The sequence below is a fragment of the Diceros bicornis genome, chromosome 25 (assembly GCF_020826845.1).
Source record: "Diceros bicornis minor isolate mBicDic1 chromosome 25, mDicBic1.mat.cur, whole genome shotgun sequence".
Lineage (NCBI taxonomy): Eukaryota > Metazoa > Chordata > Mammalia > Perissodactyla > Rhinocerotidae > Diceros > Diceros bicornis.
The window spans coordinates 22889227-22912489 of NC_080764.1; the positions used below are offsets into that span (position 1 = coordinate 22889227).

At 37.9% G+C, this 23263-nt stretch overlaps 1 protein-coding gene across 1 annotated transcript; it reads left to right on the top strand.

The window, feature by feature from the left end:
* Positions 1-79: 79 nt before the first annotated feature.
* DEPDC4 (DEP domain containing 4) lies at positions 80-23263 on the top strand. Its single transcript, XM_058568582.1, has 8 exons — positions 80-222; positions 2216-2627; positions 3228-3370; positions 10250-10436; positions 12459-12685; positions 13343-13485; positions 13577-13702; positions 23171-23263. The coding sequence occupies exons 1-8, from the start codon at positions 99-101 to the stop codon at positions 23192-23194; spliced, it is 1386 nt and encodes a 461-aa protein (XP_058424565.1). The 5' UTR covers positions 80-98; the 3' UTR covers positions 23195-23263.

The following is a 23263-nucleotide window of genomic DNA, read 5'->3' on the forward strand; positions in this document are numbered from 1 at the left end:
CGGAAGGGGCGGGGCCGGGACTCCGTTGGCCTCCCCCGCCCCCCCGAGTCAGGTTGGGGCGGGGTTACGGGCCGGGGGAGGAGTCGGCGCGCGAGCTCATGGCGGTTCTTTTGACTCCGCGATTCCGTAGCCTTGGCAGCCAGAGCGAGCTTCCGGGCCCGGGGGGGAGCGGGCCGAGTTTCGTGAGCCCGAGAGGGGGCTTCTGCAGGAAAAGAAGAACAGGTAGCCCTATAGATTCTAACCAAATGTGTACGCAAGGCGAGGGCAGCTGAGGGGAGCGGGCGGTTTGGACTTTGCTTCTCAGGCTTCTGGGACCTGTCCCTTTGCGGGCCCCGCCCCTGTCCCGGCGCACCTGCCCTCTCTGGTCGCTGACTAAGAACCGCAACTCGGCCTTTTCGCAAGCTGCTGTCCTTGGAGAGTCCGGGAAAGCAGTGCTTCTCAAACTTTAATGTGCACACGAAACATTTGGGGACTTTGCTAAAATGCAGTTTGGATTCAGGAGTAGGGTCTGATATTCTGCGTTTCTAATAAGTTCCCAGATGACGCCAGTGCTGCTAGTCAGCAGGCTACACTTCGAACAACAAGGGGTTAAAGTACCAGATGGCTGGTTCCTTGACCACGGGAACGGTTTCTTTAAACTGGCCTACCTGTTTAGTGGTGGTTGGAGAAGCAGATGGTCCACGGGATACCTTTGTCTCCAGCGCTCACAGACTCCTAGCCTTCTCCACCCCGCCCCACTGTACCCAGTCCCTACCTGCCCATCATTCCCCACCCCCCACACGTCCTCAAACCTCCCACCCCCGCTTTCCGCTTCTCACCCTCCACCCCCTACTCCGGTCTCCGCGCTGTCCACAGTGTCTCGGGCTAACATTTCAAGGATAGACAGGTGGACAGCTTCACTTACAAAAGGCATTTGAAAGTCATCGGCTTTTATTTCTGTCATTTTGTCATAAACATCAAACTATTATGTATAATTGGGCATCCTGTTTCCACTTATTCGTAGTCAAAAGAGGAGCTAAAATTCTTGGCTTCTAACGAAAAAAATCTAGAAACAATATTCTAGATGTTTCAACTTGTTCCCTTATCATTCTTAAAAATTTTTAATTAAAAATTTACTGGGGTAGAGGGGAATGAGGAGTGACTGCTAGCTGGATGGGTTTCTTTTTGAAGTGATGAAATGGTCTGGAATTAGATAAGTGATGGTTGCACAACTTTGTGAATGTACTAAAAAAACCATTGAATTGTACACTTTAAAAGGGTGAATTTGGTGCTAAGTGAATTATATCTCAATAAAAATGTCTCTAATTAATTAAATATATATGTACATTATAAAAATTCAGAAATATATAGAATAAAAAGCGAACATCCTTTCATTACAATCCTATTTCCCAGAGGTTAATAGTTTGAAGTTTATCCTTCCAGACCTTTCTTTCCATTTATTTACATATATTTGTGCGTAGGTTGGGAATTCATTTTTACATAACCAGGATGATAGTATACAAATTGTTCTGCTCAACTCGTTGGGTTTTTGTTTTTGTTTTGTTTTGTTTCTCCTACTTAATGAAATCCTTCCATGCTGTAAACCTCATTCTTCCAAAATGGCTGCTTAATATTCCATAGTAAGGCTATGCCATAATTTAACTATTCCCCAGGTGATGGACATTTTTATTGTTTTCTGGTTTTCATTATTCCTCACAAACTTTTTTTGTCAACAAGAACAGCTGGCAGATAAATTGATTAGTTTTATTCATCTCCTTGCCCTGGATCTCTTTCGTGAAGAGCTTGCCGTTGGTCAAAAAAGGTAAAAAGAAGAAGGAAAAAGCAAAGATCCTGGTGAAGCCACAGCTCTGTAGTAATCAAGATTCCAATGTGTGTGTGCATTCCTTTTAAATGTGTCCTGAAATAATATTCTTCAAGATTAAGTATAGCTAGAAGTTAATCATGTAATGTTAAGGGTATATGAATTCAAATAATACTATATTTCATATCAGTAACGCAAGTTCCTAGATTTACTCTGTTTTTGTTGGCAAACATGGTGCAATCTTAGTAAATATATTATGGTTTATATAAGATGGGAGAAGAAGAAACTTAAGAAAGATATTGGCAGCAGGTATGTCATAAAAAAGCATAAGGTTGTCAAAACTGAAAAACTTACATATTTTTGTGTAATCTACATTTGTTAGGAACATACCTTTAATTTTTTTTCTTTTTCCAGGATGCTCTGGTCCTTTTCAAGCTACTCAACTATGGGATGGTATTATTCACTCCCTTCAGACTCAAGTGGAAATAAAAAGAAGGAGGCATCATTTACGAACCTACAAAGACTGTTTTACTGGTTCTGATGCTGTTGATGTAGTATTAAGTCATCTTATGCAAAATATGCGCCTAAGTAGTAATGACATCTCTCGTCTTAAAGGAGTTCGTCTTTGCCAAGTTCTAATGAACCATAAAGTATTTGAACCAGTAGGAATGAAGCTATTCAAAAGTGAAAAGGAATTGGAATTTGAAGATTCAAACAATAGTCTCTACAGGTTTCTAGGCAATAAATCATCTTATGTTTCTCGCAAAAGAAAAAAGGATTCTGAGAATGGGTTTACTGATGAAATAAAAGCAAAGGAATTTTCAAGGTTAGTGTTAACCAAAATACTGTAATATATTATGTTTAGACTCTGGCATTACAGTCTTCATTCAGCTAAACTTGAATGTTATGCTTTCAGTTTTTTTCAGAAGTTAATAAAAGAAATAGCTAAATAAAAATTAATTTATTTCTGCATTTGCTCTAAAACTGTTATGGAGGACATTATCACATAAATTTTTCAGAATTTATACCAGGAAAAACTTTGTCTCCTTTGATGAATTTTATGCTTCCTAATTTTGAAAAATGACTTACCCAAAGTAAAAAAAAAACAAAAACCAAGATTATCTGGAAAGTCAGAGCAAGAATTTTCTACTCCATCATAGTAACCAGGTTAACCTGAGAATTAATATTTTTTCTCTTTATTTACAATCCTAATTTGTCTTCTTGGTGATATTCTATTATTTAATAAATTTATTACTTGTCTTTTATTGTAAGCTGCCTCTTATTACTTTGTCTTTTATTGTAAGCTGCCTGAAATCCTTTTGGACATAGGGAATGTATAAAGAAGTTTTAATAAATAAATTAAAATGTGTATTTGAAATTTTTGTCTTGTATATAATGGAAAAATTCACATATTATTTCTTAACAGACAAGAAGATGAAATGATTTCAAATCCTCTAGCACAAGAGATTGGTGAAGAAAGACTTGAGGAACGTGTTCATACAATGACTGGGAATCTGGCTTTACCTCCAAATACCACAGTTGACAAACCTGTTCTGCTCTCTAAAGAAGGTAATTTCAGTTTTCATTATTTTTTTTAGAACTTTGTAAGGAAGAACTAACTTTTTTTTAATAGACTTTATTTCTTAGAACAGTTTTAGGTTCACAGAAAAGCAGAAAGTACAGAGAGTTCCCATATACCCCCTGGCCCAACACTTAAACTGCCTCCCCCACTGTCAAGGTCCTGTGTCAGGGCGATACATTTGTTAACAATCCCTGAACCTATTTTGATACATCGTTATTACCCAAAGCTCATAGTTTAGTTAGTGTTCACTCGGTGGTATTTATTATATGGGTTTTGACAAATGTATCCACCATTTGACACATGTAACCACCATTATAGTTTCATACAGAATAGCTTCACTGCCCTAAAAATTCTCTATGCTTTGATGTTTCATCCTTCCCTTCCCCCTAACCCCTGGCAACCACTGATCTTTTTACTATCTCCAAGAATAAGAACTGACTTTTCAGATATGATAAAAATAGTGTATTTGGTGTGTTGACTCTCTACTTCTCTTCCCTGTAAGAGTTTCCTTCTACGTAGTGATCACATCAGACAAGACAGGTGAGGCAGCGTAAACCCAATAACATTTAGTTTATTTTTTACAGTGAACATGATCAGATTAACTGGAGGTGCTGTAGTCCGTACTACCAGAAAAAAACATGCAGACTCATTACCAGTGCTTATTATTTATAATCCAAGACCATCTTCTCATGAGCATATCCTTGGTCCATTGTATAAACCCCTCCCAAACATCTCCCTGCCCTTTGCCTTTCAAAACAAACTAGCTAGGCTGCCTGTGGTTCTACTCCTTTTTACTATTTACTTCATCTACTTAGGGTTTTCTCCTTATAATGCCACTTATGGTGGAAAGAAGAGCCCCATACCCAGGGCAATTAGGAGGGATGCATACACAATTCATTAATGGTTACACTCTACTGCATTTGGTCAAACCATGACAAGAGTAAGACAAGCATGATTTGCACACTGGAGGAGCAAAGGTTATCACCAGTAATTAGGATAAGTGTGATAAGGGAAATACAGGATGCCCAAAGAAAGGGTGTAGAGTGAGAAGAGAAGAGGGACTAGAAGAGAACTCTGAGGAAGACTAATATTTGGAGGACAGGCAGAAGAAGGGGAGCCAACAAAAGTACAGTTTTTATCTATTACAAATGAAAAAATAACTTGTCCCATCATTTTCCCTTTAGGATATGGGGTACCTCCAGAAATTCCTAAATAAAGATGGATGTAATTTATCAGTAATGATGCTAATAAAAATAATTTCCACTCATTGGGTCTTTCTCTGTGCTAAGCAATTTGTTGTGCATTTTATATTGTCTATAACAAAAAGCCTGTAAAGTGATGGGTAAAACTCCCATTTTATAGTTGGGGAAACTGAGAAGGATAAATAAATAAATAAATATGTCACAGGGAAGGAAAGTTGGCACTCATGTATTTTTTTAAATTTTCTTATTTTTATCTTTGTTATACATGTACATAAGCCAGCCCTCGTGGTCTAGTGGTTAAGATTTGGCACCCTATGGGCCGGCACCATGGCTTAGCGGTTAAGTGCACGCGCTCCGCTGTTGGCAGCCCAGGTTCGGATCCCGGGCACGCACTGACGCACCACTTCTCCGGCCATGCTGAGGGTGCGTCCCACATACAGCAACTAGAAGGATGTGCAGCTATGACGTACAACTATCTACTGGGGCTTTGGGGGGAAAAATAAATAAATAAAATTATTAAAAAAAAAAAAAAAGATTTGGCACCCTCCACTGCCGCCTGGGTTCGTTTCCTGGTCAGGGAACCACACCACCTGTCTGTCGGTTGTCATACTGTGGCAGCTGCATGTTGCTGTGATGCTGAAAGCTATGCCACTGAGATAGGTCATCCATGGTGAACAGGTTTCAGCAGAGCTTCCAGACTAAGACAGACTAGGAAGAAGGACCTGGCCACCCACTTGTGAACAAAGTGGCCATGAAAACCCTATGAATAGCAGTGGAGCATGTCTGATGTAGTGCTGGAAGGAGAGAGGATAGTGCCAAAAGACCAGGCAGGGTTCCACACTGCTGTACACAGGGTCACTAGGAGTCAGAAATGACTTGACGGCACTAACAACAAATTGTGTATCAAGCAGTATGCTGGGGATTCAAGTGAAAAAGACAATTTCCGTGTCTTTAGGAAAGTTTACATTTTAATGAGAGAAACAAATATACCACCAAGTGCAATCCAGTAAGATCACATAGGATTCAGAAAAGACAGGTCACCTAATTTGGAATAGGGAGGGGGCAGTCAGGGAAGGTTTTCTGTAGGAAAGCAATTTTCAGAACTAAAATCTCCCAATGTTTTATGGCAGTATGTTTTGATCTATGTAATTTTAATATTTAAAACTTTTTTTGAAACAAACATGTACATAATATAAAACATTCAAATAGTCCTATAGGTTTTGTTACCAAAAAAGTGCAATACCCTACCCTTCTTCTCTCACCCATTTCCCCCTCCCCAGAGACAACCGTTTACAACTCATATTTCATATCTCTAAGCAGCATGCTTATATTGCTATTTCAGGATTTTTCAGTTTTAGGTACACATGTTAATTTTCTACAAAGGAAAACAGGGTTTTAGGCCTTTTCTCTTGCTTACACCTATCTCCCAAACATTTTAAATGGTACATATGCTTTTATATACTGTTTTATGTGTGACATATTTAACCAAAAAAGTTAGGTGAGAATAGGAGGAATATAGTATGTAGATTTAAGACTATTGTGGTTAGCTAGAGATTTTAAACGTTAAGTCACAAAACAAACTATTAAGTTTTGTTAAAATCTCTCTCTCTCTTTTTTTATGTTAAAACAAAAATCAGCCAAGTCTGGGAACCACTGCTTTAGTTTAGACTGCTTATTTTATAGATGAGGAAACAGAGTCAGAGAAGTTGCCAAGTTTCCACAGTTAACTAATAGCATCAAGATTCAGACCTAGATTTCCATACTCTCATCCAGTGTTTTATCATTATTGTTGCAACAAAGTGTTGTAAATTATAAAACAAGTGCAAGTGAAGTGTATTTGGTATGTTTGCTCTTTGTCACAAATCAATGTGTCAGCCTTCAGAATAAACAAACACAAAAACTATTTTAATTCTTTCTAATAAAAGCATAGTTTTCAGAGAAGTAGTCTTTAACACGTTACTGAAAAGAAATCTCTTTATGTTCAAAAGTCTTTTTTAAATCTAGTAGAGTGGGTTTTTTTGTTCTTTGTTTTTTGTTTTGTAAAAAAGTTTGCAAAAGAGGACTAACTTTAAAATTGACTGATTGCTCTTGTGTTTAATGCATTAAAAAAAGTTCACTTTTTTGAAATTTACATTTTCATACCAAAACTTTTTGGGAAAAGTACATTTGGAAGTTTCTCTGAACTGGAACTTATTAAGCATGAATGGAGTTTTTGCTGTTGTTATCCACTGAAATCTGATTCTCTGTGATCCTCAAGCACAAAAACAACCCCATCAGATATATTAAGAGGTATAAAATTAGGAATAAAACACTATAGACACTATCTGGTTTTATAAAATTAAATAACTAGCTGGCCAACAAGAAAATTTAAGCACTTTCTATTTGGAAAAATATGGTTGGTTAAAGGTATGCCATTTATAACACACCTATATAAATTTCAGCCAAGAAATGACAGTATGGAGTTCCTCTATTTTTGAAAAAGGCCATTTGTTAATTCCCAAATAACTGAGAAACTTACTTCTCTTGACTTGAGTTGAAAACTTTGCTAGCAGTGGGAAAGCAGTGCAATCGCAGGACTACAGGCTTCATTGTAAATTTGCATTTGTGTGACAAGAAGAGTTAAGGTGAACCACTGTTGCTGAGATTTGTTTATTTTTTATGGTTGTTTGTTTCTTACTGATAATATCATGACTAATATTTCAAAAATATATATGTGTTGTTTTGGAAATGTTAGGAGTTCTAAAGTTGCAAAATATAACCTGTCCCTCACCTTTGTGGGGTAGGTCTCAGGGGAATACCAATATCAGCTAGAACAACTCCACTGTTTTACTTGACTTTCAGAATGTGTTTGTACAAAGGTTTCCTCAGCTAAAAGAAAATTTGAATTCTACTGAACACACTTTACATCTTCTATCAAAACATTTACACACTTAATGAAATTGCCTGTTTACTTAATGAAATTATTTCCCACTAGAATTTGAAGTACTTAGACAGGGACAGTCCTTATCTTGTTCACCATTGTATCCCTATTGAATGGCACAGCACCTAGCTGTTGGTAGGCATGTAAACATTTAGTGGCTGAATGGCTCAAGTGCAGCATCCTCATTTTATAAATATTTTATATATACATCCTATACATATACGTATATACATAGATGCACATATATGTGTATATATGTGTGTGTGTGTATAGACTATTCTAAACACTGGATGAACTGAACGCTCTTCAAATGCAGGGTCTATTCCCCTTGTATCCCCTTCACTCAGCGCAATGATTATTGAGTATGAAGTGCTCCATAAAGGTGACTATGGCGATGGTATGTGTTGCCACAATGTCCTTCTTGAGTTTAATTTCCCTGCACAGAGGTAGGTATTCTGTTCATCGTCTCTGCATTTGGCTAGTATGTTCTAGACATGCACATTTCTCTGCTCCCTCTCCTTCAGGTCTTTGCTCAAATATCATCTTCCCAAAATAGTTCCCATACGTCTTGATTAAAAATGCAACACTATCCCCCCAGCACTACTTCTCTCCTTTTCTGCTTAATTTCTTTCCGTAGAACTTACCACTAACTGAAACACTACATATTTCACTTTTTGTTTATTTATTGTCTGCCTCCCTCCCCCAACTAGAATATAAGCTCCATAAGGCAAGGATTTTTGCCTGTTTTGGTTACCACTATATCCCTGGAATCTAGAACAGTGCCTAGCACAAAATAGGTCTCAATAAATATTTGCTGAATAAATGAATGTTCTGTCTTGATGCTCTTGCAAAATAATCTTTTTTCCACTTTTGGACTCATTCATAATGTATCTATTTATACTTCTTGGTGACTTGATAAAATTTGGCTTCACCATATTTCATATGTGACTCCTGACTTAGGGTGTGGCTGCTGAAGGCCCTCTATTTTTTATATATCTTTTTCTAGCACGTGCTTCAGTGCCCTGCCCAAAGGTTTGTATTGACAGATGTGGACTGATTGATTAGAGGCTATTTATGATCTCAAGTCTTTACTAAAAGACTGTTAATTCAATTTCTTTTTGACCAATAACTCAGAAGTAGCAAATTCAGATGCCTTTCAGAGCCAGGAAGATCAGAGAGCCAGTGAGTACTTAATTATCAAACAGGTAGGAAAAATATATACCGTTGTTTTGCTTGAAATATATGACCCTCTCAGACTATTTTTGTTTTTCACACTTAACAGAGAGATATAAGTACAGGGAAATTGATTTTTACTGTAGCAAAACCAACAGGACAATACCATGAAAATGGTAACTGACACTCAGCTTCACTGTTTGGGATACTGTGGGGAGTGGTGGGGTTTGTGGTGAACTGGAAATGATATGCCAATACAAATGGGTGGCCACTAATTCATATCAGCTGACTTTGGTCAGGCATTAATTCAAGCCCAGTGTTATGACATCTTATGATTTTTTTAAAGAGGAGCTTGAAACCCAGAATTTTACACGAATCTCTCATTTTTATATGTTAGTTTTATTCAAAATACTTTATAACCAAACAAATCATGGCTATGGTCTAAATTTAATACATAGGCTACCAGCTTGGGAGCTCTGCAAGAGATTTACAAGAGATAATCTTGTTTCATTTAAAGGAAAAACAAAACATTAATTGTAATCTGATGATTAGGATAATGAAAAACTTAATTAACTCTTAACAAGAATGACCAGAAACCCAAGTTAAGATTACCCTAGGGCCGGCCCCGTGGCTTAGCGGTTAAGTGCGCGCGCTCCACTACTGGCGGCCTGGGTCCGGATCCTGGGCGCGCACCGACGCACCGCTTCTCCAGCCATGCTGAGGCCGCGTCCCACATACAGCAACTAGAAGGATGTGCAACTATAACGTACAACTATCTACTGGGGCTTTGGGGGAAAAAAAAAAAAAAGGAGGAGGATTGGCAATGGATGTTAGCTCAGACTGGTCTTCCTCAGCAGAAAGAGGAGGATTAGCATGGATGTTAGCTCAGGGCTGATCTTCCTCACACACACAAAAAAAGATTACCTGGGCCGGCCCCGTGGCTTAGCAGTTAGGTGCTTGCGTTCTGCTGCTGGCGGCCTGGGTTCGGATCCCGGGCTTGCACTGCTACACCGCTTCTCCTGCCATGCTGAGGCGGCGTCCCACACACAGCAACTAGAAGGATGTGGAACTATGACATACAACTATCTACTGGGGCTTTGGGGGGAAAAAATAAATAAATAAAATTAAAAAAAAAAAAGATTACCCTAATACTGTATTTTAATCTAAAAACAATAAACTACAATTATCTGTGCTTCTTTCAATAAAATTATAAATAATTAGTAATCTCATATTCTCTCAGTTGTACAAAATAATTTATAAGCATGACCAGTAGCTTTTTATATTTGGAATTAACTTATTGTTGGCCTTGAAAGCTAGATAATATCATTTTATAATCAACAGAAAATAAAATCAATATGGCTCATAACCCTGATGTCTATTTAAAGGTCAATCTTGAAAAGAAAAATCCTAATTTAGCAAATTTAAATTATCCCAGCATTAAATTAATCCATTATATTATATTAAGGTAGCTTTTCTTTTATATTATTTACCCATGGAAAAATGTTATAATATTGGTTCAATGTGTGTATGTTATTTATCAATCTGATAGTTACATTATTTTTCTTTCTAAGCTGTGGAAGATGTTTGGAAACAACAAACGTTGTTACATATTCTTCAATTAATTCACCTTCCGTTCTTGGAAAATATTTTGGAGCCTCCAGTAAAAACACAAAATCGTCAATTAAGTAAAGAGGAAGATCTCATTATCTCAAACACTTGTCTAGACAGAGAGATTATTCCAAGCTTATGTCTACCTAAGTAAGTGACTAATTTTATTATCAAATAATTTATAACTAAAAAATTCTTTCCAATATTTTGTCCTTGGTATTTTAGGATGTGAGAACATATCCATAGGTATAAACTGACACCATCTCTGTTTTATAAATTAATCACTGTGAATTCTTGTTTGATCTAACATAGAAAGTCACTGGTTATGACCAGGAGAAGATCACTGGAAATCAGAATGGTTTCATTCATATGAATTCAGTTATGATTTGTCAGTCATCCTTTCCCTGCACCAGCCCTGAGTGTTTTCCAAAGTTTTCTTATTTCTCTTTTATAACCCTAAAATATCATAACCATCACAGTTTCTACCAATTTATTTATTCCTGCCCTAAAAGAATCCACAGTCTAGTAGGGGAGACATTCATGAAACAAAACATTATAGTCCAGTGAGATAAGGCCTATCATAAAATATTTGTGGAGATGTTTGGGGAACCCAATAGCCAGGATGAGGCTCCCTTCTCTTTCACTTCCAATTCCAAGATATTTGTCACTCCTGAATAAACCAGCTGCTAGGAACTGTAGGTATAAGACCATGGGTACTGTTGGGATTCCAGCAGCAAGAATGATATAATGCTTTCTCCCACATGGGCCAAACAACAAAAGAACATCAGACTCCAAGGCTGAGGACCAGAAAGCTTCAGATCCTGGGAAGAGCTTGGCCATCAGAAACCTGTGGACCGGCTTCAATAGTCAGCTGTGGTCTTGTTTGTACACAGCAGGTTTCCCTAATTCACAATAGGCCAAGAAAGAGCCAAACAAATAGCTGAGTCTTCCCCAGCCCCTCAGTCAGGAAGAATATAGAGACACCAGCAAGGAAACAGAATTTCTTTAGATGCCTCTGCAGGAAACAGACAGTAGCCAGTTGGCCTTTATAAGCTTCCAGGCAGAAAGCGTAGGTTATGTGCAAGAGAAAAGCAATCCAACTGTCATTAATCTTTTCATCTGCAACACTAGGATCTAGAAGATAATGAGTCACAGATGTTAGGCAAGATACACCCATTCACATGTCAGGGGAGAAAGAAGGAAGGAAAGAGAGAAGGGAACAGGGAAGAAGGAAGGATTTTTGAGGATTATCAAGAATTCATAGAGTATATCACTCAGGAACCCCATCCTATGACAATATTTGAGGAAAGATTTTAATCACACTACAAAGAAATAACCAGAACTCCAAGATGGAGACAGATAAAGAGGAAAGGAAATATTGGTAGGCAGTGTGCTCTCTTACTATTTTCTCTTCCCTCTGATTTTGTACCCACATGCGCACGTATGTGCTTACAGACACACACATTAATTCCAAGTTGATATGGTAAGACTGTGCGGGAATGTATAAGTGCCAAATAAGAAGTCAAAACAGAAGAGACATAGTATTAAGGGAAATTATAATAAATACTAACCTATATCTGCAAAACCTGGGGATTGGGAAGGTAGCAGATGAGGAGGAAGGAATTAAAGGCCTTCCAAAGGCATCACTGAAGGGAGGGAGGAGTGAAAGGGTCCTAAATTTCTTTTCTTACTGGGTTGGAGAGATAAGAAAGGGAAAACAGTGTGTGGTGGGATAAACAGTGCATGTTGATTGGGGAAATATTTGGTATCTTATTTTCAAATAATAATAGAACCATAGGTACCTAATTATTGGAGTGGGAAAAGGAAGGGGAACCACTAATGGAAGGGAATAGTACAGATGAACTGCTCTGAACAAAATCTAACAAAATTAGAAATAAATAATGAAAAGGTGGACCAAAAATATTTTCATTTCTTGAAAATAAAAATACAGAAAGGTGTTGTGGTATTTGGTAAGGAAAAAGGCTATTCCCTCTCATTTACTCCCTCAGTCATCCACCAAAAATTATTGAAATGATTCTCTCAAAAATAGTTTCTTCTTTAGATTTGATTAAATAAAACCTAGATTTTTATTACGTTTTGTCAAACAGTGCTTTAGGTAGTCAACTGGAAATGTTAACTATTGATTTATTTTGTTTTGTTTTTTACCTCCAGGATTGATAACTGGCTTAATGCAGCAATTGAATGCTTGGAATATTTCCCTGACCAGTTAATAGTTACAGTTAGTCAGCAGTTAGTGCAAAACAGAAATGAAGAGACAAGATTGAATATAAAGAAGAAGATACTCTTTGATGTCATAGTAAAATATTATAATCAAGAGAGAGATTGTCTATTAACTGATGAGTATTTTGATATTCATTCAGGAATTATTGAACTTTTAGGTAAGAAAAGATGCTTAAACTTTAGTCTTCTGTATAATAAAACACTTTGAAAGATACAAGTTGTAGAAAATCTTATGTATTATATGAGTATTAAATTTTAATATTTTTCTTCTATAGTGTCAAAGTACTTCAAGGAGTCTTTTTTCACTTCACTAATGTTGCCTGCCATGTACATTGTACTATCAAGTGTAACTAATGTAGTATAGGACATTAGATCTAAGGTAATTATATGACAGGGACATTCTAAGAAACATATTTTGATATAGTACAGGAGTAGAGAACTGAGTTACCTGGAAATATTAATTTCTGATGTATTAATTTGGTGATCTTAAAAGATCATTTTATTTGCCAAAGCAAAATAAAAATTGAGTGACATAATATGTCACTTTTTTAGCTATGTAGGTGGCCATATAATTTAATGTTAAAAACAAAATACTGTTTGATAATGCTGGATGTAATTATGCAGGGTTTTGGCATATTATATAGAATTATATAGATAATGTCCTGTGTGTTTGAAATATTTCATAATGAAAACTTTTAAGTGTAAAAAAGAATCTGCAAACCAAATACAGCATCACAGTATTTTAATTGACTACTAAGTACTACAATCTCCATTTTTTGTCCCATGCTTTGTCTTCTTTGTAACTCGTGTAACAGAAAATGAGAAAAGAACAGAGGCACTTGAAGCAACACAACTATATCTAAGATTGCTGTTGCCCAACATTAGAGAAGAATTACGACGGCTTCTTACTTTTATGGCTATTGCATCGGAACCTAATGCCTACAAGTTACAAAAACAGGTGAAAAAAATTGCAATAACAGTTTCACAATTTTCTGCTGTTTTTTTCTTTTAAAAACCATTCAAGCTAATGTTAATCTTTCTGTTTACAGTATGATAACAAAACGGTAGTCCTGAAAACTCTTGCCAAAGCAGTTTTGCAAACCAAATCATTTTTAAAAGTACGGGCAGAACAACTAGTCTGGTTTCTACTGGAGAATCACTCTGAGCTCTTCAAGGTACCTCTGTCATTTTGCCTGGGCACATTATTACTAAGCTATTTGTGTCAAGCAAAAAGGTAAATCATTTACTTCATAATTAATTTCCTGAGTACCTATAATGTGCAAAGTTTGAAGGAATGCTGTCTCCCGTTACCCACTAAAGAGAAGGAAGCAGACTTAAAATAATGTCAATATTTTCAAGTATATTGATTAATTTCTTCAACCCATTTCTGATGCATTACTATGTGCCAGTCACTGTTCTAGGTGCCTGGAATACATCAGCAAACAAAACTACAAAAAACCCCACGAAGATTCAGGCCCTTAAGGAGCTTACATCCAAGTGAGGGATGACAGACAAAAACAAAATTCACATTGGTCTGGCCCGGCAGTGTAGTGGTTAAGTTTGCACATTCCGCTTTGGTGGTCCAGGGTTTGCTGGTTCAGTTCCTGGACGCAGACCTACTCACCACTCATCAAGCCATGATGCGGCAGCATCCCACATTGAAGAGGTACAACTCTACAACTATGATACACAACTATGTACTGGGGCTTTGAGGAGAAAAAAGAAAAAGAGGAAGACTGGCAACAGATGTTAGCACAGGGACAATCCTCCTCAAAACAAAAAATTCACACAATAAATCATCAAGACATATAGTTTGATATAAGGTAATAAATGCAATAAAAGAAGAAAGTAGGTTAATGGGATTCGTGGGTGCTAGGGTAGAGGTGAGCAGAAGCTTATAGTATTAAGCAGGGTAGCCAAAGTTGGGTTCACTGAGAAAATGAGATTTGAGCAAAGACTGGAAAGGGGAGAGAGTCAACAAAATGGCTGTGAGGGTGAAGGTAGTCGTTTTGGGAAGAGAGAATGGTTTCTAGAGCAGATGTCTTAGGGATGATGCATGCCTGGGTGCTGAGGAATAGCAAGGAAGTGGTGGGCGGAGGAGTAGCATGAGGTGGGGTCAGACAGGTGGTGGCCCTTATAAGCCACTGGAGAGACTCTGCTTCTTGGAATGAAATGGGGACTCACTGGAGAGTTTGAGCAGAACAGTGGCCTGATGTGACTGACATTTATAAAGATAACTCTGGCTGTTGTGTGGAGAATAGATGGTAGAGAGGCAAAGGTAGTAGCAGGAACACCTTTTAGGAGGCTCTTGTAATAATCTGGACAAGAGATATGGTGACTTGAAGCAGAGGGATAGCAATACGGTTAGTAAGACGTGGTCAGATTCTTGATATAGTTTGAAACATCTTAGAAAAAGATTGTTTTTTAGCCTTAACTACTATATTTTAGCACCAGTCATTGGTACTTTTGGTGATGTTCTCTCTCCAAAACCTCTATAAAGAATTGTTCCCTTCAATTTTTTTGCTTAAAAATTTTTCTCATAAGAAACATTGGTTCAAATTTTATAGCAGTTTTGTCAACCTTAACTGATATTTCTTTTCAATTATTTCAGGAAAAAAGGTGGTACTAAGTCTATACAATAGAGGCAGTCCCCTATTTATGAATTTTGAATGAAATATATTCTAAAAGCTCATTCATAAGTCAGTTGTTAGGTATTCTGCACCTAGTTTTCATCAAAAAATATAAAAAATGGAGTTTGGGGCCCAGGTTACATAAATGTTTAATTCTATAATCACTAAACCAAAATTCATGGGTATAGTTTACTTGCAAAATAGGTTCCATATTACAACTAGGAATTTAGAAAGAACATTTCCTCTCCCTGCTTCTTCCTTACCACAAAGCTTCTCCACTTTCTTCTTTCTCACCCTGCCTCCTCCTCTGGGTAAATGAATTCTCTTCTTTTCTACATATGGCTGAGAGGTTAGAAAGGACTTTTTCATATTGTACCTCCCCCTCATGTCAGAAGTAGCAGTGTCATAAGGAAACGTACTGGTTCAAATTTTGTAGCAGGCCACAGAGGGAGGAAGGGAACTTGACAAAGACTGGAGGAAGTAGGGGCGTGGGATTCAGGAAGCAGGGGGAACGGACTCTGCTGACCAGTATGTGGAGATTAGGGCATGAGGTATTTCAGGGAGGCTGAGATAGGGGTATTTATGATAGGCGGGTCTCAAACATGCCAAGCTTTTTCCTTTACTGGGCTTTACCTAATGCTGTCTATTGTCTGTCTAGAACATTTTTCTCCCAAATTTTATAGCTCACTCCTTCACATCTGTTCAGGCCTCTGCTCAAAATGTTACCCTCTCAGAAAGTCAGAAGTCTTCCCTAACTAAGATAGCTACCTATCTTCTTCACTGTAGCCTCTTACCCTGCATTATGCTTTCTTAATGGCACTTATCACTACCGAAATTATATTTTATATTTGCTGATTTTTTAAAATTGTCTCTCTCCTATGAGAATGTAAGTTCTGTGAGTTCAGAAACTTGATCTGTTTATTCATCACCTAGAACAGTACCTGAAACATAGCAATCACTCACCAAATTTTTACTGAATGACAGAATGAATTAATGGGAACAGCTTCATGGCTAGAAATTGGCAGGACAATCGATGCTAATAGAAAGGTAGCCTGGGGTCCAGGATGAAGGAGCTGTGTGGACATGAGGTACAGCATTGGTAGGTCTAGGGAGTGCCCTCTGTAACAATATTAGCTGAGGGATTATTTCCCCCAGATACATATTGTAATCTGGGATTACCTTTGTGTAACCAAAACTGGAAAAGGAGTATGTATCTATTTTAAGAGAATAATGTTTTGGGGCCGGCCCGGTGGCATAGTGGTTAAGTTCATGCGTTCTGCTTCAGCGGTCCGGGGTTCGCCAGTTCGGATCCTGGGCGTGGACCTACTCACTGCTTATCAAGCCATGCTGAGGTGGCGTCCCACATAGAAGAGCTACAACTCTACAACTATGATACACAACTATGAACTGGGGCTTTGGGGAGAAAAAAAAAGAAAAAGAGGAAGATAGGCAACAGATGGTAGCGCAGGGCCAATCTTCCTCAAAAAAAAAGAGAATAATGTTTTAATGTATTTTATAGCTACTATTTACATATGGACCATGTAATTACAATCTACAATTATTTAGACCAGTGCTATTACGGAAGTACAAATAATTTTTATTATTATACGAGAATATTATACTAATGATTCATTAACCTAGTTTCAGATATAGTACATACATGTAAGTAGAAAATAAAATTTTAAGAATTCTTAAAAAATTTCAAGTATTCATATCCTTTCTAATTCAGAGGCCTTCTGCTACCCACCCTCTCTCCCCATCTGCAATCCTCTTCCGCTACTCATTGGTCAAAAAGATTGAGATTTTTTTTTTCTATGTTGTATTCCTGGCTAGAAGAAATTCATATTAAATATTTGAAAATACCTGTTTTTATGTAGACACCAGTTACTTTATTGGATCTGGTTAATAAGAAACTTAAGAAGCTTCTACATGGAGAAGATCCAGATGCCATATCAGGTATTGATTCAGACTTGTTCTTTCTTTATCAAGTGACTGTTATAGCCAAGTAAGTTGGAAAGGAGCCAAGGGTGGGTATGTAATAAATATGTTATAAAAGGTGGTGACATTAAGGTTATTTTTTAACATCTCCAGAGCAAGTTCTTCTCATTCTTTTTGGAAGCCCTTTGATTACCTTTCTTCTAAAATAGTGAAAACTTTCTCTCTCATTGCTGCTTACAAGTCTCACCTCTCTTTCTGCTTTTTACCCACCTGCTCCTGTGCAATCTGTTGTCTCTTTTTCTGACTCGGACAAATTCTCTTGTTTTTCCTTCTCTCCCCTTCCCTCTTCTTTTCTAAGAAATGACCAAGTTTTATAGAGGAGGAGCATGACCCTCTCAGTTGAATAGACTCCATGGTTCCTTTCACTCAGTGTCGTGTGGCAAGTGATCTGATTTCTTAATTTAGAATTTCTTTAAAGTAAAAAATATTTTCTAATACAAACTTCCTTTTTTTTTTTTTTTGTGAGGAAGATCAGCCCTGAGCTAACATCTGATGCCAGTCCTCCTCTTTTTGCTGAGGAAGGTTGGCCCTGAGCTAACATACGTACCCATCTTCCTCTAATTTATATGGGAGGCCGCCACAGCATGGCTGGACAAGCAGTATGTTGGTGCACACCGGGGATCCAAACCAGCGAACCCTGGGCCGCTGCGGCAGAGTGCACGCACCCAACCGCTTGCGCCACCGGGCTGGCCCCTCTAATACAAACTTCCTAAGATTGTCATGTGAGAGACAAAAGATCATAACAGATATAACTGTGGTTGCTGGGGCCAGATTGCCCAGGCAAGTCATTTAACCTCTTTGTGCTTCCTCATCTACAAAATGGGAATAATAATAGCATCTACCTCACAGGATAGTTGTTAAATATTTAATATTTATATTAATAATATATTACTATAAATTTTAAATATTATAAATATTTAAACTGCATTATTATTTAAATTTTAAATACTATTAATGTTTAATATTAGTTGTTACTAATATTGACCCCTACTGTGTCAGACACTGTGCTGAGTACTTACACGGATTTATGAAATTATTTATTATACACAATAATATACTATGTAGGCATTATTATTATCCCATTTTATGGGTAAGATAACTGAAGCTTAGAAAGGTTAAGTAGTTGGCCAACTAGAAAAGTAGGTAACATTTTTTTCCTTAAAAAAAAAGTTTCTAAGGCTTTACTAATTTTTAGAAAAACATTCTTAGAGTAGGGCATAAATTTATTTGCCTGAATTACTTAGACTTTCTCAGCTAATAGACGCCATTTTCTCTCACTCCCTTCTTTGAACATGTGGCATATGGCAAGAGGTATGTTGCCCCATGCATCCTGTCTGTTTGATGCAATTAAACAGTGATACTAATGAAGTATTCTGAACCTAACATCTGGATTCTTTTTGGATTAATTTGGTATCATCTGACTAATTTCCAAACAAACTTCATTTGGCTGTCATAACTACGTTAGCTTTTCACATTCAATTTTTCATTACTTTTGGCTTTTGAGGAAAATGGAGGGATTGGAGGCATTTTAATATTTATTTCCATTCAACATTCATTCAACAATATGCCTTAAAGGGAAATAATGACTATAAGTGCTTTGCACTATGCCATGTGCTACAAGACTTGGAAAGTGAAAAGTTATCTGATATTTTTCCCTAAATAGCTTAACTATTTTGTCTCTTTTTGAAGTTTATCTCTTATTCAGTAGAATTGTCAGATTTTATCCGTACACAACTTAATGGAATTTTTAAGTTATCTCTATGTTTTGTGTTATATGGTCTTTTCCCCATACTTGAACTGATTAGTTGAAATTCTTGAGTATTGATTTAAAATACTCATCATATCAAATATTTATCCATCCATCCAATTATTCACTAAACATTTTTGACTATCTCCTATGAGCCAGACTTTGTAGAAGCACCAAAAAATATAAAGATGTATAAGATAATGCCCCTGCTTACAATAAGCTCATATTCCAGTGTTCAAAGTGACTGGCACATAGTAGATGTTCAATAGATATTTGCTGAATAAATTAATTCAGTGAAAGAACTGATGTATGACAGAGACAACCATTATAAATCATTATAAAATATAATAGGGGGGCCAGCCTGGTGGCATAGTGGTTAAGTTCATGCACTCTGCGTCGGCACCCCGGGGTTCACAGGTTCAGATCCCGGCCACGGACTGACACACTGCTTGTCAAGCCACGCTGTGGTGGCGTCCCATATAAAGTAGAGGAAGATGGGCACAAGTGTTAGCTCAGGGCCGATCTTCCTCAGCAAAAAGAGGAGGATTGGCAATGGACGTTACCTCAGAGCTAATCTTCCTCACACAAAAAATAAATAAATGAATGAATGAGTTAGTAAATAAATAAATAAAAATAAAACAAAATAAGGATATGTTCAAACCAGAGGAGGTCAGAGAAGAAGAGGAGGAGGAGGATTACCTGACCTATTTTCCCTAAGGGTCATTAGGCTAGGCTTGCGGAGGAGATAATGCCTGGTAGGAGTCTTAAAGAATTAGTAGATGTTAGCTAACCCAAAAGAGTGGAGAAGGGAAGGATATTTTGGACAGAAGAAACATTGTGATTGAAAATAGGTAAGTGCTAGAAACTGCAGTCAAGGGGTGGCAGGAATTAAAACTAGAGAAATAGACAGATGTTAGGGCATGAAGGGCCTCATTTAGTAATCAAGGAATTCACTAGGCAGTTGGGGAGGCATTGAAAATTATTTTTAAGAAAGTGATATGCAGGGCCAGCCCTGTGGCTTAGCAGTTAAGTGCCCGCGCTCCGCTGCTGGTGGCCCGGGTTTGGATCCTGGGCGCACACAGACGCACTGCTTCTCCGGCCATGCTGAGGCGGCATCCCACATACAGCAACTAGAAGGATGTGGAACTATGACATACAACTATCTACTGGGGCTTTGGGGGAAAAAAGGAGGAGGATTGGCAATAGATGTTAGCTCAGAGCCGGTCTTCCTCAGCGAAAAGAGGAGGATTAGCACAGATGTTAGCTCAGGGCTGATCTTCCTCACAAAAAAAAAAAAAAAGAAAGAAAGTGATATGGCTAGATTTATATTTTAAATAGAGCATGCTTAGCAGTGGTATGGAGAATGGGTTGGCCAGGGGGACTGGAGGCAGCATTCTTAAGTAGGAGACTACTGATGTAAGCCTGTACTATGGCAGAGGCAAGAAGGATGGAGAGGAGGGCACAGGTTTGAGAAATATTTAGGAGGTAAAATTGGCAACACTTGATTGCATCTGGGAGTCAGGGAGAAAGGAGACTCAAAGATGACTCGCAAGTTTCCAGGTGGGGAACCTGATGTTCAATTCAGATAGAAAAACAGAGGAAGAGGAACATGTTTAGGGAGATGACTGAATCTGTTTTGGCCTTTTGATTTAAGATACGTGTCAGACATCCTGGTCGAGGTTTTCAGCAGGGCAGCTGGATGTGCAATTTTGAAGCTCAGGGGAGAGATCTGAGCTAAAACTAAATATCTGGGAGCATTTGGAAATTGAGGTCATTTAGAATTTGTTGAGTAAAATAAGAGGTCCAAGGATAGTGTCCCTTAATAGGGACACTAATAGTCAAGGGGTGAGAAGAGGAACCTATAAATGAGACAGAAAGAAATGTTGGGAGGGGAATGAAATGAAATCATGATCATAAAGCCAAGGAAATGTAACATTTTAAGAAGGAAGATTCCATGTGGCCCATGAGGACTGCCACTATCTGGAGCCAGTTAGTGAGAGCTGACTTAGTAGCTTGAGAGGCAAAAGCCAGGTTGCAGTGGCATGAAACGGAGTGAATAGGTAAAGAAATTAAGAGTGGATATATGATAAGCAGGGGAAGAGAGAAACTGGGCAATAACTGGGGCAGTGCTAAGTCAAGCCAGAGATTTGCCTACAGAGCTGCTGAGAGAAAGGCAACAGAAGAAAGGGGATATTGAAAAAAAGAGATGACTGATGGAGCCAGGCCCTGGAGGAGGCAGGAGGAAATGCATTCTAGGGCACAGGACCAAGGGTTTGCCTGGAACAGGAGGAGGGATACTGGAGTAAAGGTGACAGTGTGTGTGGATGTAAATAAAAGTTTAGGTCCAAGGTAGAAAGCTGAGGGAGATCATTAAGTGATGAATCCATTTTCCTTGACAAAGTAGGAGGAGGAGACCATATTGTCTGAGGAGTTGGAGGAGGACTATTGAATGGATGACATGACAGGGGAATAGTTTGAAATAGACGGTTAGGAGAATGGGAAGAGCAGTTGAGAAAAGACAAGTAAATGGATTGATGAGTAATTCTGAGCACCCATATGAAGTCGATTATAAATTTTAGTGGTGCCACTTTGGATAGTATGATTTTTCCCAGCAGCACTTATGTACTTAAATGTTGGAGTGAAAAAGGTGGATTCAAGCATTGATTAAGAGCTGGGATTTTACTTTGTCAGGTGTTGCAGAAAAACAGGAGTGCAAGAGAATTGAGGACACATATTGGAGAGAAAGTGGTTCAAATGTTCAGATATGTGTCTGACTCAGGATGGGAAAGAAGAGATGGTGAACAAAGAAAAGTGGCACATCAGGGTTTGATGTTGTGAGATTGATGAGAGTTGTGACAGAGCTGAAGGCAGTATATCATACATGGTGGTCAAGACCCCAAGCCCCAGAGTGGACAATCCTAGGTTCAGAACCTAGCCTAGCTACTTGCTAGCCATGTGGTCCAAGCTTTTGTTTATCAATAAGGTAGGGCTGATAATAATGCCTATACATCTATACCTTAGGATAATGAAGATTTAATGAAAAAAAGTACAAAAAGTTTGGCACATGGTAAGCACTCATTGTAAGCTACTATTATATTATTTGAAGGATAGTAGATCCTAAAGAGAGTTGGGTGCAGGAGTTTAAGTTTTCAGAGGCAGTGTAATTCCAGGGTATCACCATAGATGTGTTTAAGTGAAGGCCATTATAGTGAACATAAGCAAAAATGCTGCTATTAATGGGATTTCGGCTTTCAACGGTTACTCTGATTGAGAATTGCTTTGGTGTGTGTGGAGGCTAAGGTGTCTTCATCTGTAGATCAGCAAAGGGAGAGGCTTGGTTGACTGTGCATGACTGTACAAGCAGTGAAAAAACTCTGCTCATGTTCATGACATTCTTTGTTCATGTTTTGAACATGCCTCTGATGGGGTTCAGGATACACCACTCCAAAATATGGCACTTAGCATACTGAATATTTTAAGCTGAAGGAGTTTGGGAAAATGACAGAAGCAGGAAGGTCACTCTGACCTCCTCCCCCCTCCCCTCACCCTTCTCCCCTGAAACAGGCTATAAAACACTCATGTGAGAGGTGCCCTCCCTGTACCTGGAGGAAAGGAACATCTTTATCTCCGAAAACAAAGGGATGCCAAGAAGAATCCAAACAAACAGGCCTTGCTAAGTCTCCCCAGTTTATTACAATCATCTCATACTCCTTAACCTATCATATTCCTCATTCCATGACTCACTCTTTATCAAACCTGGCATAAAAGTACATAGGTCTGTTTCTTTGAGTCTTCATTTCCTTATGAAGGCTCCCATGTCACATAAAACTTATATTAAATAAATTTGTATGCTTTTCTATTAATCTGTCTTAATCTGTCTTAGTTTATTTTTCAGACACAGCCAGGGACCCTAAAAGGGTCAAGAAAAACTTTTTCCTCCTCTATCTCTCCAATTTATTAGCCATGTCACTTCAATTCCTTGTGTATTCCTCTTGAAACTGGGATAGTATTTCCTTCTCCTACTTCATAGAATTATTTTGGAGATCAAATAAAAATAATGTATGTAAAATAAGATAGTGTATGTTTTGCTAAAGCATAGAGCACTTGTAAAAAACAGTATTATTACTCTGAAGCAAAAAAATGTGAGCATAAGTAATGTTATCTACCATATTTTGGAAAAAAATAAGTCTAGCATAAGGCCAGTTCAGATAAGTACATTCTAGTTTTTTTTTTAATTTGCTTTTCCAATTGTACTTTTTTTTTTTAAGGCTTCATATTTTGCCAACGCTTGACATACAAGGAGTTTGAAAAACGAAAGGAAAGGACAATTCAAAATCTTCACCAGTTGGCTCTTGAGATTT

Excerpts from the sequence above, each read along its gene's own strand:
- DEPDC4 (XM_058568582.1), top strand. The coding sequence starts at position 99 with ATGGCGGTTCTTTTGACTCCGCGATTCCGTAGCCTTGGCAGCCAGAGC. Across the intron at positions 223-2,215 it reads CTGCAGGAAAAGAAGAACAG|GATGCTCTGGTCCTTTTCAA; the intron begins GTAGCCCTATAG and ends TTCTTTTTCCAG. Across the intron at positions 10,437-12,458 it reads CCAAGCTTATGTCTACCTAA|GATTGATAACTGGCTTAATG; the intron begins GTAAGTGACTAA and ends TTTTACCTCCAG.